The 15,661-nt window shown below is 46.6% G+C and overlaps 1 protein-coding gene across 6 annotated transcripts; it reads left to right on the forward strand.

Moving 5' to 3' along the window:
* Window positions 1-3,415: 3,415 nt before the first annotated feature.
* On the forward strand, window positions 3,416-15,434 carry PPP1R3B (protein phosphatase 1 regulatory subunit 3B). Of its 6 annotated transcripts, none has more exons than XM_060136505.1 (2): window positions 3,416-3,629; window positions 10,103-12,129. In XM_060136505.1, exons 1-2 carry the CDS (start codon window positions 3,493-3,495, stop codon window positions 10,980-10,982), a joined length of 1,017 nt encoding a protein of 338 aa, XP_059992488.1. In that variant the 5' UTR covers window positions 3,416-3,492; the 3' UTR covers window positions 10,983-12,129. The 6 variants fall into 6 exon arrangements, 4 of the variants coding, with proteins under 4 accessions (XP_059992488.1, XP_059992491.1, XP_059992490.1 ...); XR_009538272.1 differs by lacking the exon at window positions 10,103-12,129 and adding an exon at window positions 14,776-15,434 and having other exon boundaries at window positions 3,506-3,629; XR_009538271.1 differs by lacking the exons at window positions 3,416-3,629; window positions 10,103-12,129 and adding exons at window positions 4,200-4,480; window positions 14,776-15,434.
* Window positions 15,435-15,661: the final 227 nt, after the last annotated feature.

Raw genomic sequence — 15,661 nt, forward strand, 5'->3', positions numbered from 1 at the left:
ACAGTGATCTTGTATTCGTTTTATATTCATAAGAATAATACACAATACAAATTAAAGATATATCTGGATCATACAAAGCACTGCACAAGATATAAAGCTAGGGAATAAAAGCTGCTCTGTATATGTAACTTTTAAAGCAGTGGTCCCTACATCAGCATCATATAGAAACTCAGAAGCCCTCAACCGTGTAAATCACTGATGGGCTCTAGGAGCTTTGACATGTAAATTACTCAAGCTCTTCTCCCCATGCTAAGGACACATTCTCCATAGACAGAGGCTTACAGAATCCCTTGGCTCGTATTCCTCTGCCTGTCCCATAAAACATGACCTAGCAAGTCCCTTTCAGTCAAGTCTGAAAGAGGAGCAGAGGGCCCCAGGTAACATGATGCACCCAGAGCACGTCTGCAGCCCTGACAGGTGCAAACAACTCCACTCGTCTAAATATAAATGGATTTAAGCAGTTTGGAAACAGTCTTCCCCACTTTCTATTCTGATCTAGCAAAAGAATGTTCTCTTCTTTAGTTCTGACTCGATGCTGGTTATTTTTATTTAGATTCACTTTGCAATCACTTTCATTCAAAGAGAAGCAATGTTAGAATTTGAAGAAGAAAAAAAGAAAGAAAAAGATTTCTCTTCCAGAATCTTGCATGATTTGAGCTGTTTCTGAAATGTTTTCAGTTGAGGAGGAGATAAGGCACTAACAATATATTTTCAAACTTTCTGGATGAGCAAAAAAGCTGCTGTTTACACATGCAGAAGGAAGCAGCGTCCAATATTTAAGCCAGAAAGAGGATCTAATTTTTAATCAATGGCGTGGAAATTCTTTGGGGGAACGTATAGAACTCTGTGCCATTTCCAATTCCTGCCATGCTCTCTTCCCATTACCCCTAAACTCTAACTCCCCCTTCAGGATCCTGCTCAACGGTCACTTCTCAAAGGTCAGCCTTCTCAGACTTTCCCCTCCCCTGCCCCACTGCCAGACATGCACAGTCTTCCTCTTACCTCCCCTAAGAAAGATTTGCCTTTCACACATTCATCCCACATCATTATATATTAGCTTAAGAGCTTCTCGAGAGTAAGATAATATTTCACTCATTTTTCCATTTCCAGCACCCAGGTTTACGGTAGTTAATAGTGTGCTGTTGAATGAATGAACAAATGTGTAAGAGACAACTGAAAAAGTCACAGATGAGCCCAAGTGCAAGAAGAAGACAGTGCTACTAACAGCCATGAAAAACAACAGCTTGTGGTAAAATGATCATTAGCTATGCTTAGCCACTGTTAGGCTTCCTGGTTTTTGCGGGGAGGAGGGTTGGCTTATTAAATGAAATTAAGGCTACAATTCAAAGCCAGATATTAGAAAAGGAACTTGGTATGCATTGACTAACAGGTTGAAATTTTCCATTTTCAGTTTCCCTCTTTGTGGCTATAACATGAAAGGGTGAAGCAAGACTGTGTCTAACGGCCAGTCCAGCTCTCAGGTTCTGGAACTCGGGACTGCTGTGAATTCTACTGGAACAGTTCTCCAGAGCTTGCATCCCAGCTCTATCCTGATCGCAAAGACTGTGCTCTTTGTAAACTCATAGACGCTACACTCCTACCTACCAAGACTGGGGTGTGTCACAACTAAGTTTAGCCCCACTCTCCCGGACTGAAATAGTCACCTAAACCACAGGGATGATTTCCTAGATCTATGTAAGGAAGATGCTTCCAAAACCTAACACTATAAAATTGTATTTACTTGTCCCAACTCCTTCCCAGTTTGGTTCAGATCGCCCTTTGCCTGCATACATTTTGCAATACCTGTTGGCTTTTTATCTCTGCCCACTCCTCCAGCATGCTCCCTCCACTTGAGAAACGTAGCCAGCACTTGGCATCATAAATCTTCAACCTACTCATCAGCTAATAAAAGGGGGTTTAGAGTTGGCAAAGGGAATATTGCACAGAAACTTTATTTGCCAATCGCCTACAAATAGCTAATTTCACAGGTGGTCCTTTATCAGATTTGTCCATTGAAAGAGAAGGAAGAGGACTAATGATCACCCTTCAGACAGGAAGACTGAGTCTGGGGAAGCTCTCTATGGAGCTGAAGGCTTCAACTGGATTATTGTAGTGGACTAGCGTTTTTGTCTTACATTCCTAGTAAAATTAGAAGCTGCTTTAAAATCTCTTACAGCAGAAATTCCCATATGCCATAGTCAATGTAATGAATTTTCATAAAGCTAAACATATGCAACGTGAAGGACTAGCCTCTACTCTGAGATTATGCCCTTCCTGCATTTTATTGTTATTGCTGTTAAAGAGTACTTCTTTTAAAAATAAAAGATGGTAACAGAAGATGGTAGGATTTGTTTGTTTTAGTGTCTTTACTTGGCACCTTAGAAAGCTGGCAATCCTATATTAATTTCCAAAATTCACTAAAACTGGAAAACTGGGATTCTCATCCCTAAAGTGGCTAGCGCAGAGCTGATCACCAAGGAGATGATATATATGACTATATACATGCATATTTAAATTGATCTCATATGGGAGGAGGGGCTTCTAAGCTCTCTTCTAAGCTCCTCATTCTCTACAGATCTCAAGGCATAGCACAGAGATCACCGAGGCCCTGTGGTACAGGCTGAATCTGTTCATGCAGATTCAATTCAGGTAGTTTCCTCGAAAATATACCTACCTGAGAAACCCTCAACTATATATGCGGTATTCTGTGAGATGGGTATTGGTCCTTTGTCCCAATAACAACTTCATAAAAAGGATTTTACTGTATTCCTTTCACAGTAACACCTGGACCGTGATGGGCACAAAGCAAGCGTTCAGTAATTACTTACTTTCGACACTATCGCTGGAGCTGGGGATACTGATCCCGAAAAGGCTCCACCCAAAACGGAGGGGAACGCATTTGGCATTCTCTTGGGGCTCCTCTGGGCTCCACGTGTGATGGGGGAAGTAACTGTCATCTGCGAACCCCCGGTAGCTGAAGTGTAAGACAAAGGCGGGGCGGGCGGGACGGCTGAATACAACTGCAACCAGGTCCGCGGGTGTAGAATGACTTTGCCCGGCTAGGACTTTGCCTAGGGAGAGGGAACTCTGCCAGCCGCCGGCGTCCAGCCCTCTTGCTGTAACGGGATGCTAGGCTGTAGGAAAGTGCCTCTGCCCCCTGGCGCCGGTCCTCGGGCTTCTGATGAAATTATGACCCACCGCCCTCTTCGCAGGCCCTGGACGCCAGCCCTATCATTCCGGGCGCGCAGCCGATCACGTGGCGCGGCGGTGCTCTGGGGGGACCGCGGCTCCACGGCCATTGGTCGACGGCGCGCGTCCCGGGCGCGCCCATTGGCTATGGGGGGCGTTCACGTGAAAGGGGGTCTAGGATAACATCCCGAGTGGGGAGAAGTGGTCGCAAAGTTAAAGGGAGCCGTGCGGCGGCTGGGAGACCGAGTCCCGTGTGAGGGGCCGCAGGGAGGAGGCGGGCGGGCAGCTCTCGCGCACGGACGGATGCGGCTGCCCGCGAAGGGTGCCGACCTGAGCCCCGGCCCCCGCTCCTGCTGTCGCCGCCGCTGCCCCTGCCACCCCGGCGCGGATGCTGCCGCGGGCTGGCGCCTCCGCACCTCGGGGCTTATGAGCTGTACCAGGTACGTCCCTCCCAAGCCCGCAAGGCCGGCTGCCCGGCCGCGGAGACGGCGGCGAGGGCGCGTAGCGGGGGCCGTCTTTGGTCGTGCCACCTACACTTTCTCCGTCCAACTTGCAATTACACTCTGGGAGTGGGACACTTTAGAAGGGCTCAAGGAGGCTGTTGCTTCCACGTGGGGAGGGCAATCCAGGGACCAGAGGTGGGATGGAGCCTGGCCGGACCCACGTGATGCACCGAGGTGGGGGTCCCGGCCGCGACGGGCGGCCCGGGGGCTTGGGGCTGGGACTTCAGATACTCTTAATCCCTATTGTGACGAGTTCGAACCTGACATAAGGCTTTTCCACCTGGGACCCGACACTTCTAGAGAGTGTCCCCGGAGTTGAGCGATGGGGTCTCAGCACAGGGGAAAGTCGCTTCGTCTCTCCCCCGGCCTCGATTTCCCGGTACAACGTAGGGAAACACACTTGGTGATCTCTCAGGCCGCCGAGGACGACGGGACACAGGACGCTGCGGCGGCCGGGGCCTCCCGGAGCAGAGCCACCTCCGGTTCCCGGTCCCCAGACAGGCTGTCCCGGGCCAGCGGGGGCGAGGTGGCCGCGCGGGGACGCTCTCGTGGCGCCGCTCCGCCTCGGGTGGCCCTGCTGCCCCGCCCTGGTGTGATAACTAGGGCTCCTCCTCCTCGTCGTCTTCCTCCCCCTGCCGGTCACAACTCCGGGAACCCAGCCCAAGGCCTGCCTCCCGGACACACCGAGGCTCACGTAGTCTGGTGGCGGCAGCCTCCCCTGCCACCTCCCTCCGGGCATTCCGATGCAGCGAGCCAGCTGGAAAGGGGGCTTCCCCGCGGCCCAACAGGTGGGTTCCGGACAGGCGAAGGACCTCGGGGAGGGGTTGGGGGCGGGGTGCAGCCCGGGCCTGGCGGGACCAGGACACAGAGGGCAGGACGCTCTGGCCTGTGTCCTGTTCGTGCCACCCTTTTGAATCCAGAGAAAGGGGTGTGGAAGGGACTCAGTGCAAAAGAGGGGTTAGGGGGCCCAGAACATACTAGAAGCTTTGGGCTCTGTCCTGATATTGTTTCCCGCAGAGGAGGAGAAAGTTGAGGACAGACTTGAGGACTTGGAGAGTTGCTAGAAGATGTTGGAGCCTGTGGTCTGCGTGGTCAGGCCTCCTTGGGAGACCCAGGGTCCAGGAGAAGAGAGTATTAGGGCTTTGGGGGCTGGGGTGCAGAGAAGAGGAAATAGTTCACTTGGCAGGGTTATCCAGGAGCCAAGACTAAAGTGAAGACAGCTGGAGGACTGACTACAAAAGTGAAGTTGAGGTATTTAGGGAAAAGTTAGGGAGAAGAGAACCATCAGGCAGTATTAGCAACCTGGAATGTCAGAGCTGGAAGGGATCTCAGAGGAGAAAGCTCAAGCCCAGAGAGGTTGAGTGACTTGCCCCAAGTGGCACAGCCATGTGCAGGTATTCCTAGGCCAGTGCACTGTGTTTCACATTGAACATTTTTAGATGGCAGACACTGCCATTTTAACTTATCTCTTTCCTATAATATGCCGCCTCATCCACAGATATTTATCTCAAAGATGCTTTGGATGATGGTGACAGAATAGAGGAGTCCAAGTGGCTTCTAGGGCTGTGAATAAGGGCCCCATGGTCTGAATACCAAGGGAAAGATGCCAATTTTACTCATACTGTGGCAGCCAAGCCTTTTGGGAGGGAATAAAGAAATGCCGAAGGGGTAAGTGGCCGCGTCTTTTAAAAAATTATACCTGGTAACCTGGTTGCGAATGCTTACTTAATGCTGTTTCAGTGTTCCTGTTGGGTTCTTGGTGCGTCTGATTTTTCTGTCTTTTCTTATCAGAGTACAAGAGAATGGAGGAGGCAATGTGTTGGCCTCAATACAAAAGAAAGATTTGCTTCCTTTAAAAGGCACAGCCGACAGTCAGTAGCTCAGCCGCCTGAAACTGTGAAGGTCGTGGGGTTATTTTCTGTACAAGTCGATAGTTTTTAGAGAAGAATCACCACAATATCTAACCCTGGCTGAGAGGGTCTGTTGTTTGTCACTAGAGGAACACGGAAAGCATTTATGCAAAACTATCCATGTTCTGTCTTTGCATGGCGTGTTAGGGTTCGCCCTCTTTTCACCAGAAACACTGAAATCTACCCTTGGTGCATGTCCGGTCTCTCATGGGGCAAAATTGATCTCCTAGGCATCTATTTGGAAGCAAAGGTTTTGAGAATCCGTTCTGGTCTGAGTAACAGCTACTCACATTCTTATGACCCTGTCCTGCAACAAACTGGTATCTAGGTCCCATGTCATGCTGTGCTGGTTCAACTGTGTGTCCACATCTCATTCTGGTTTTTCTCCAGACCAACCTTGGTGACTCACATTCCCTGGCATGGGCATGAGAAAGGCAGAGCGGCCTAAGAGTCTGTCATAAGAGGGGCCCTGAGGTACAGCCTTATGCGTGCTGTGTTGGAACTGATAATTTTCATGCCATTTGAGGACAAAACACTTGTCCAGGTGCCGTCCTTTCAGGGATTTAGGAAACTGTTACCTTGCATGTCTCCGTGGCTAGGAGTACGTCTGGGTGTTGGTCATCCCTGTCACGGTCCATGTGGGAATTTCTGAGCAGATGATCAGGAAGGCTTACACCAAACCAGCACTTCGGTGCACCAGTTCTTGGAGACCGATCTGGTTAATAAAAGCTGGAATCTACCTGTGAGGATAGGCAAGGGAGCCAAGAGTCAGATTGCACCCTCTACTGAAGCCACCGGGGTTAGTGACCTCCCTTCCAGTGCTGGTGACACCAAAAAAGTGAAGGGATTCTGGGTAGGGGTGCTTGTGCAATGGGCCTGGAGCAGGAGCCTGGGAAGAATGCCTGGGCCGCCAGGTGGTTCACTTTCCTTTTGCCCTCCATGGAGAATGCTGCAAAACCAATTCGGCTCCAGAAAGTGCCAGTGGAATTGTTTAATTACCTCTGGCTCCGACTCCAGCTTCATCTCCTCACCCCCAGTTCTTAAAGCTTGGTGATAAAAGGGATCTCAGGGGCATGTTTATACTGCTGGGTCCAAACACTGAAACTTTACCAAGGCCTTCAACTAAGCCTTTCTAACCTGCAGGATTAGACCTTGAGAGTGACTGCAGTCCACTGCAAGTGTGCAGATTCTTTGCCTGATCTCCTTGTTTTAGAATTGTTTCCACAATAGCTTGAGAGTTTCCCAGTCATTTGCTAATGAGCTGTTTTAAGGTGGTTCTGGAAAGCATGCCTGAGGATGGTTTGCAGGCCTGCGGGACACTCAGAGAGAGCTTGCAGTTGACCTTGTGCTGACTCAGGCAGGGAGGAAGCAGCTACAACAGAGGAGGAACCCCTCCTTCCTCCTCAGTTCACACCCAGGTTGTCAGGGGTGGGCAGAGTCGGGGTGGGGGGGCTGGGATGCAAGACTTTGCCTGCTGTTTGGTTATTTTTAATTAACATTTAATTTAAAAAGCAAAAACTACCTGTATTAAAAGTAGAACTGAACATGTGATTCCAGTGCATTCTAACAAAGTTTTGCAATGAACAGGGGAAAAGAAAAATTCAAGTACTTTGTAAGTATAGGGTTTTTGTTTTGTTTTTTTATGTTGAACCCTCTGACTTTTTTTTAAAAAAGCTGTCTTGCCCAATTCAGTCAGAACTTTCCTTTCCAGAACAATTGAATGGGTATAAGAAAAGATAATAGGGACTTCCTTCGTGGCGCAGTGGTTAAGAATCCACCTGCCAACGCAGGGGACACGGGTTTGAGCGCTGGTCCGGGAAGATCCCACATGCCGCGGAGCAACTGGGCCCGTGCACCACAACTACTGAGCCTGCGCTCTAGAGCCCGCGAACCACAACTACTGAGCCCATGTGCCACAACTGCAGAAGCACACGCGCCTATAGCCCATGCTCTGCAACAAGAGAAGCCACCGAAATGAGAAGCCCACGCACCACAATGAAGAGTAGCCCCCGCTCGGGGCAACTAGAGAAAGCCCGCGCGCAGTAACGAAGACCCAACGCAGCCAAAAATAAATAAATAAAAGAATAGATAAATTTAAAAAACGAAAGAAAAGATAATAGCCAATTTGCTCCTAAAATTTTTACTTGTTTAACTTTGTTAGAGGAGAAACTATAAGGCTATTTAAGGATATTTAAAGGATAAGATGTTTAAAGGATATTTAAATATCCTTATTAAGATATCCTTTAAAATGCATGTTTAGATAACTACATTATGGCTATAAATTAAGATAAGAACATTTAGAAAGGTTGGGCCTTTTCAGACTAATACAGGTATTTGTATTATTATTGTTTTGTCTCTGAATGTCTGTGTTTCCCCACTTGGTCACCACTAAGTGATTCCTGCATCCTGGGGAAGTGCTGGGTTTTTTGGTGGTTGTTTTTGAAAATGGGATCAAGCCCAATACGTCTTCATCCTTTCTCATTTTAAAAATATATTTGATTAAACGAAATCAGAAGTTGAAAATGAGATATTATTTATTGGACTGATACTATTTGTTGGACCAGTGGTCCCCACTCTTGTCAGATGATGAGCGGCATTTTGCCTTTCCTTCTCCTGAACTACCGCCATCACCCCACAGCACCTCCCGGGGCAGGGGTTGGGGGGTAGGGATCGGGAGGCCTGAGAGCTGGTACCCCAGCACACCACCACACACCGACACCTCTGCCGTAGTGAGGGGAGATGTGTTTCGCAACTAATCCAGATCTGTGTTCTGTGATTCTCAGGCTAGAGAATTTAATCCTGATTTCATCGCCGACTTCTTCAATTAGCCCATTGGAACTGTCAAATCAGAATATCAATTTGCCATGGTAATTAGAATAAAAATGGCTTGGCTTTAGTGAGGCAATAGCGTTGCGTGGGTTTTGGGCCCTACAAGAATCTTAAGATATTTGAGGTGTTTTATTAGATTCATTTTGTTTTCTTGATAAGAGAAGGTCTATTATTTTAGAAAATATTAGAAAGTACAAAGCAGGAAAACAGAAATTTCCTGAAATCCCATCACCTGGAAAATTCTGACAGTTTTAATTATATCACTAGTCTTTTTTCTGTGCATATACATAATATTTTTCCCTACAAGTCTAGTCTCTATGTACAATTTATCTTCTCCATTTTCTACATTAATCATATATTATAAATTTTTATGCCATTTAAATCTTTTTCCACATAATGGTTTTAATGATGATATTAAATTGTATCACATGGATGTGGTGCACTTGATTTAACTGGATACCTGTTATTGGTCATTTAGTTTATTTTCTCACCCCTTTTGCCTCCATAATGTTGCACTGAACATTTTAGTACGTTAACCTTCGCGCATTTTTAATTATTTCCAAGATTAATACCTGTATGTGATATTAGAACCGAAAATGATGATTTAGAAAGGTTGTGCCCATTAAGACTAATACAGATATTTGTATCATCTTTTAAAATTCTTTCCTAACTCACTAGGTAGAAACAGGCATTGTCTTCTGATCTAAATTTCTTAAGTTACTTGTAATGCTGGACACTTCGCATATTTATGAGCCACTTTTAAATTTCTTTCATGAATTGTCTATTCATGCTCCTTGCTCATTTTTCTACATGGAATATTTGACTTTGTTATTGTTTTATAAGAACTCTTTATAAAAGTATTAAAACTTCGCTGCCGTGCTTTTTGGAAAATCTTTTCCCAGTCTTCGGTTTTTTGGTTTTACTTATTTTTTTTCACTTATAGAAAAACATTGTTTTTATGAAGTCAGATTTAATTTAATCTTTAGCATGATTCTCTTTGCTTTTTATTCTTATAGAGGCTACTTTCACTGTAGAAAAACACAATTCTTCACTTATACGAAAGATTTAAAAACACTAAATTGCTGGCACTTTTTAAAAGTAAGATATACTAGAATATAAAAATCTGTACATTGAATGAAAGCAAGTGTGGGTCGGTCTTCACTCCTGATTCCCAGTCTCTGGCACCATGCCTGGCACATAGCAAACACCAATCAATATTTGTGGGAGGAATTAATTTCTTTTTATCGGAGGAAAGCAGTATTTACCAAACTGCATTCAGCAAGGTGCTCCACCAAAAAAAAAAAGACTTTCCTTGTTTGGGATAAGGTTAGGAAATTCGGCAAACAGCACGCTGTTTTCATTATTCTCCGTGGCCCGTCAGTATACTGACGGCCCCAACAAGCCCTGACAGGGAAACCCATGAACTAGTTTTAAAACCAGTGGTTCCATACTTCTGTGTTTGTTTTAACCTTGGGCCTCTTCCCCCCGCCCCCCCACTTTACACTCTTAATCTCCCCGAAACCAAGGTCACTGGACCACACTTGAGGTAATACTGAGCTGTAGCCACGTGGGCAAAGATGGAGGCAAACGTAGTTCGCTGGTCCCTGTCGGAGGGATGAGCCTGAACATCTGTCTGACCTCCTTGCTGTTTCTTTCCTTCCCCTTGGCCAGGGTTCTAGCCTGCTCTAGCCCCGTGATGGCTGTGGACATTGAGTGCAGGTACAGCTGCATGGCCCCCTCCTTGCGCAGAGAGCGGTTTGCCTTCCAGATCTCCCCGAAGTCAAGCAAACCCCTGAGGCCTTGTATTCAGCTGAGCGGCAAGAATGAAGCCAGTGGGACGGTGGCCCCGACCGTCCAGGAGAAGAAGGTGAAGAAGCGGGTGTCCTTTGCAGACAACCAAGGGCTGGCCCTGACAATGGTCAAAGTGTTCTCCGAGTTTGATGACCCGTTAGATATTCCACTGAACATCACCGAGCTCCTGGACAGCATTGTGAGTCTGACAACAGCGGAGAGCGAGAGCTTTGTGCTGGATTTCTCGCAGCCCTCTGCAGACTACCTGGACTTCAGAAATCGGCTTCGGACCGACCACGTCTGCCTGGAGAACTGCGTCTTGAAGGACAGAGCCATTGCAGGCACGGTGAAGGTGCAGAACCTCGCATTTGAGAAGATGGTGAAAGTCAGAATGACATTCGACACCTGGAAAAGCTTCACAGACTTTCCCTGTTGGTACGTGAAGGACACGTACGCAGGTTCAGACAAGGACACATTCTCCTTTGAAATCAGCTTGCCTGAAAAAATTCAGTCTTATGAGAGGATGGAGTTTGCCGTGTGCTATGAGTGCAATGGACAGACGTACTGGGACAGCAATAAAGGCAAAAACTATAGGATCATCCGGGCAGAGTTGAAATCCACCCAGGGAACAGCCCAGCCACCAAATGGACCAGATTTTGGAATAGCTTTTGACCAGTTTGGAAGCCCTCGGTGTTCCTATGGTCTGTTTCCGGAGTGGCCTAGTTATTTAGGATACGAGAAGCTTGGGCCCTACTATTAGTGACGGCCTGGGATGGAGCCGGGCTGCGTGGGTGCAGAGGAGCCGAGCTGCATCACCCCAGGATGGAGATGGAAGCCCAGAGAAAAGCTGAACTGCCATCAGGCACAGTTTTCGAAAAGAAAGGATCCTAGTCACTTTTTTTCTTCAAGCAGGCAAGCCAGCCGGGCTTAGATCACAGAACTGGGTTCACACTCAGAGGAGATGGGGGTGCGGTCTGTTTGGCACCCGCGTGGTGGCAATGAGGGTCCAAGCAGGATGGTGCTGGAAACAGTCTGGACAGGACCCAGGCCTGCAGGGAGCGCTGGCCAGGCCGGAGGATGGTGGCTCAGTGACGAGGAGCCCCTCTCCCCTCGGGTGTGGGAAGTCAGTCCCCCCGGCCCCCTCTTCCTGTGGTCTTCCCCGCCCACCCAGGGCCTCCCCGCCTGTTGCAGCTGCCCTGTGTCTACGTGGGCTTCACACTTTATCTCTGTGTGTTTGATTTTCTTCCACAGTTCATCTGCAGTTCAGGAAAAGATAATAAAGGCAGATCAGCTCATGACGGAGACAGGCATTTCCTTTTTCTGACCCCACTTAGATATCCCAGCAGAGGACGACACACCAGCTATGAAAAGTCAACCGGCTGCTGTGCGGTGTCACCACCCATGGCAGGCTGGTGCCAGGCAGGACAGTCAGGAGGGGGACACTTTTAGCTCCACCTCTTGGCGCTGGGGGGAACTTTCTAAGCACTCTTACCCTGAGTCACCCGAGGGCTCAATTACAAGACTTGCTGTAACTTGCCAAGCTGGTTTGCCCGTGTCTCTTTCTTCACGAAAGGATTTTAGGATCTCTTTTCCTGGAGAGTCATCTTTTATGCTGTGCTCAGGACGTTTGGATTTGCAGATTAAGTGTATCCTCGGCACCTTCAGGAAGTGCTTGGTTGTATCCTGACTGTGATTTACAACCTCCACGTTGTAAACAGCACCTTACAAGCCCCCACGGACTTTGACTTGGTTGATCTTACCTATGGTGTGTGGGTACGTAAAGGGATAGGGGAGAAGAACCTCACCGAGTTCTCAGATGTCGTTTTCGCTGTTTGCCAACTCTGAAATATCAGATATTATTTGTTCTTAACCACATTGGACTAAAGCATTAAAAGTCTGTTGGTTCATACTGTTGTGAGACTCCTGGGACTTTCCTTGTCAGATGGACCCCCAAACCCTGTGATTTTTCTTGGGCAAAATTGGTTGGTCCTTGGGGGTGTTTAAAAATATTTTTACATGTGTATTTGTAGAAGGTTGGGGTCTTTTTCTGTTCTGTTTTTTGTTTTTGGAGCTTAGCTAAATGACTGCCTCGTTTTTCTTTTGCCTGACCTTACTAAAGTGAGGTCTTCCTCAGGGAGGAAGGAAGAGGGATGCCCCACTGCCTGGATTTGGGGGCACAGCTCCTGGACTCTGCAAGCAAAGAGTCTTCTTTTACTTGCATTATCCAGATCAGTTGGAAGAGACCTCCCAGCTTCTGTGGCTTTGTAAATTAGCATCAAGCAGGTCTGGAGTGTCTTGGCTCCTAGAGTTTTGTGGTTGGGATTTTTCTTTTTTGAACTTTAAAAAGTTTTGACTTTTTAAATGCTCTCAAGTGGTGTTCCACGGAGTTCTTGTTCCTAAGACTGGCTGTGACTAGTCTGCAATCTACTGCTTTATTTTTTATGTCTCTCCTAGGTGGGCAGCACTGGGGGTTACATGATAATTTATGGGACAGTCACATTTTTTATTCTGACATTGGGCAGAACTGGGATTTATCTAAGCATGTCTTACATCAGGTACACAGACAGTACTCCCTGTGTTACAAATCAGGTGATCAGAACTATTATGTAACAGTGTAAATATACACCATGGGAAGCAAAACTGATCTTATATAGGTCATGAATTTATTTTGCTTTAGGAAGTCCCACCCTCCTCCTCCAGTTTATGAAGGGTACAAGGTGTACTGTCCTTTCCCTATTAACAGACCGAAGGTATCAAGAGCGTTCCCTGTTCGTAAGAAAAATGCCTCAAGTGACTTCTGTATGGTTTTCAGTAATAAGGGTCTTAAGACATTCCCGTGTCAGAATTTGAAATATGGTAATTCAGTGATAAGTATGTCTTTTTAAACACCACAAACGCTCCCCCACCCCTCTTTCCTCCCAGCTGACCCCTGCTTTCCTGCCAGGGGCACTGCTTGCAAGCCCCCTGCCGGTGCACCTGGGTTGCTCACCCCACCAGGCAAGTCCTCACCTGCTGGCAAAGACGCTTCTCTGACTAAAGCAAGTGCCCACCCGAGGTCCCTGTCAGCACGGTCATGCAGTGAGGTTGCAGCATCTGAAAAATAGTCTCCTCTTTACCAATCAGTCTGTCTCCTTTTGGGGCGGTTCTGTCCCAGGAAATCAACAGATGGCCTCAGGACCTGCTCCTTCTATGGGCCTTCTCCTTGTTCATAGCTCACAGGCAGTAGACAGGTGACACATTGCAGAAAGTGACCGGTTTCTTTTTTTTTTTCTCACTTGCAAGGTCATAATGTCACCATTTTAATTAAGAAAAGCAGCTTTTTTTTTCTTCCAGTGGAAACAGCTTGAAACTCAATTGATAATTCTTACAACTGGTACTAAACAAAGGTGGGGAAAAAAACCCAATCAGAACTGATAACAGCAGGTCAACAGCAGACAAAGAGCAGGAGAAAGGGAATTTTCCATGCAAAGGAGACTGTGCACGTGGATAATTCAAGGCCACAGTCATTTTCTACCCCCAAGTTTGTGTGTTGTATGCTTGCTTTCAACTGAATTACTTTAATATTGTTTGTGTCCATGATTCATTTACCTAGCCAAAAATAGGCTCACCAATGAGTTTTGCAGCTGTCCTTTTTTTTTTAACATCTTTATTGGAGTATAATTGCTTCACAATGATGTGTTAGTTTTTGCTGTATAACAAAGTGAATCAGCTATACATGTACATACATCCCCGTATCTCCTCCCTCTTGTGTCTCCCTCCCACCCTCCCTATCCCACCCCTCTAGGTAGACACAAAGCACCGAGCTGATCTCCCTGTGCTATGCAGCTGCTTCCCACTAGCTAGCTATTTTACATTTGGTAGTGTATATATGTCCATGCCACTCTCTCACTTCGTCCCAGCTTACCCTTCCCCCTCCCCTTGGAAAGTGACAGGTTTCTTAGTTGGAGATATGAATGCAGCCTGACCTGTAGGTTTGACCCTCAGACAGCTCTTGGTTATGATGACACATGGCCCCCTTCCCAACTTGCCCCCAAAGGACCAGCCTTCTGCCGCTGGTGCAGCTGTCCATGGATGGGGAGGCAGCTCCATTTCTGTTTCATATTTATTCCCCGCTATGTCCTGGGGAGCATTTGCAAATTAGGTGCAATAAATAAGCTAGACTATCTAAAGACAGATTTTAAACAATAAGCTTTCAGTGTTTCTTGGAAGATGTGAAGCATTTGGGCGAGTTTGTTTGCTTTTTTAAAGTATTCTTGTTATAGGAGAGCTGGTGAGAAACAATGGAGTTATGTAGTTCTCCAGAAATTAAAACAATTTCAGAGTCAAGGTAGAGTTTATTTCTCTCTAAGATTTAATTTTAATGGTGGCAAAACATTACTCTCTCAATGTTTCTTAAAGATGTAAATCTTGAACTGCTAAAAGAATGTTTTGTGGTTTTGATCTTTGCATATAATTTGCTTTTTTTAAAAGAAGCGTTACTTGTAGTCACTGGGACATTAAATGGCTTGTATATATATGTTTATAAACCAAAAAAGTGTTTGCTTACTTTTCAGAAGTGTCGTTGGCTAGGTCTTCCCTCTCAATGGACAGTGAGTGAAAACCTCAGTGTCTTTCCTGTTTTCCACATGTTAAGTCCCTCGAATGGATGTGGTGTGCTGGAGAAAGCACATGGCTGTCGGCTCTGGGAGGTCCTGATGGCCTGTCTCTCCCGAAATGATCACTGACATTGGGGCTAAGTTACACACACAGTGGGATCTCCCAGGGTCATCAAAGACGACTTGCCAGCGTATCTTCGCTTCCTGAAGTGGGACACCTCTGGATGGGGAAGGACAGCTGTGCTGACGGGCAGCTTTTCCTTGTTATGGTTGTAAAGCGTTGCAGCCCAGGTTGTAAGGTTGTGAATGTTTTTACAGTCTTGTTTATCAGTTCCTCGAGTCGGCTGGACCCATGAAGACTCCAAGAATGCAGCTGTGATGGTGGTGGTTCACTCTTCCTTCTATGTATGTGAATGTAGAAACGGAGACTCATCTTCATTTTCATGCCTAAAAGTGCCTTGTTGAGAAAGTTCCACAGGTTTTAAAAAAAATACATATTTTTGTACACAAAGTTAAAGGGGAAATGCACTTTAAAATCACAAGAATGGATGCCTTTTGTGTGGTGTAAGAGAGTGGTTTGTTTGAATCTCAATGCAAAAATGTAATAAAGGTTGAAAACAAAACTGAAAGTGTCCTGTTTTAAAACTGACTCTCTTCTTAGAGTCAGAGTCTGGGGAGGAACATTTTCAGTCTGTGTATTTCCACATCTGGAATGCCGGTTTCCAAAAGGGACAGGACACAATCAATGGCTAAGTAGAAAAGCTGTAAGGTTCAGAGGAAGGGGGGTAATTGCTTTCTAAGTTGTACAGCAGCCAAGGCTGGGTACACCTAAGAGAGTGATTGC

The sequence above is a fragment of the Lagenorhynchus albirostris genome, chromosome 21 (genome assembly GCF_949774975.1).
Source record: "Lagenorhynchus albirostris chromosome 21, mLagAlb1.1, whole genome shotgun sequence".
Classification (NCBI taxonomy): Eukaryota; Metazoa; Chordata; class Mammalia; order Artiodactyla; family Delphinidae; genus Lagenorhynchus; species Lagenorhynchus albirostris.

What these genes read in the sequence shown, in the direction of transcription:
- PPP1R3B (XM_060136505.1), top strand. Translation starts at nt 3,493, where the DNA reads ATGCGGCTGCCCGCGAAGGGTGCCGACCTGAGCCCCGGCCCCCGCTCC. An exon ending in GGGCTTATGAGCTGTACCAG is followed by an intron (nt 3,630 to 10,102) that starts GTACGTCCCTCC and finishes CCCCTTGGCCAG; the next exon opens with GGTTCTAGCCTGCTCTAGCC.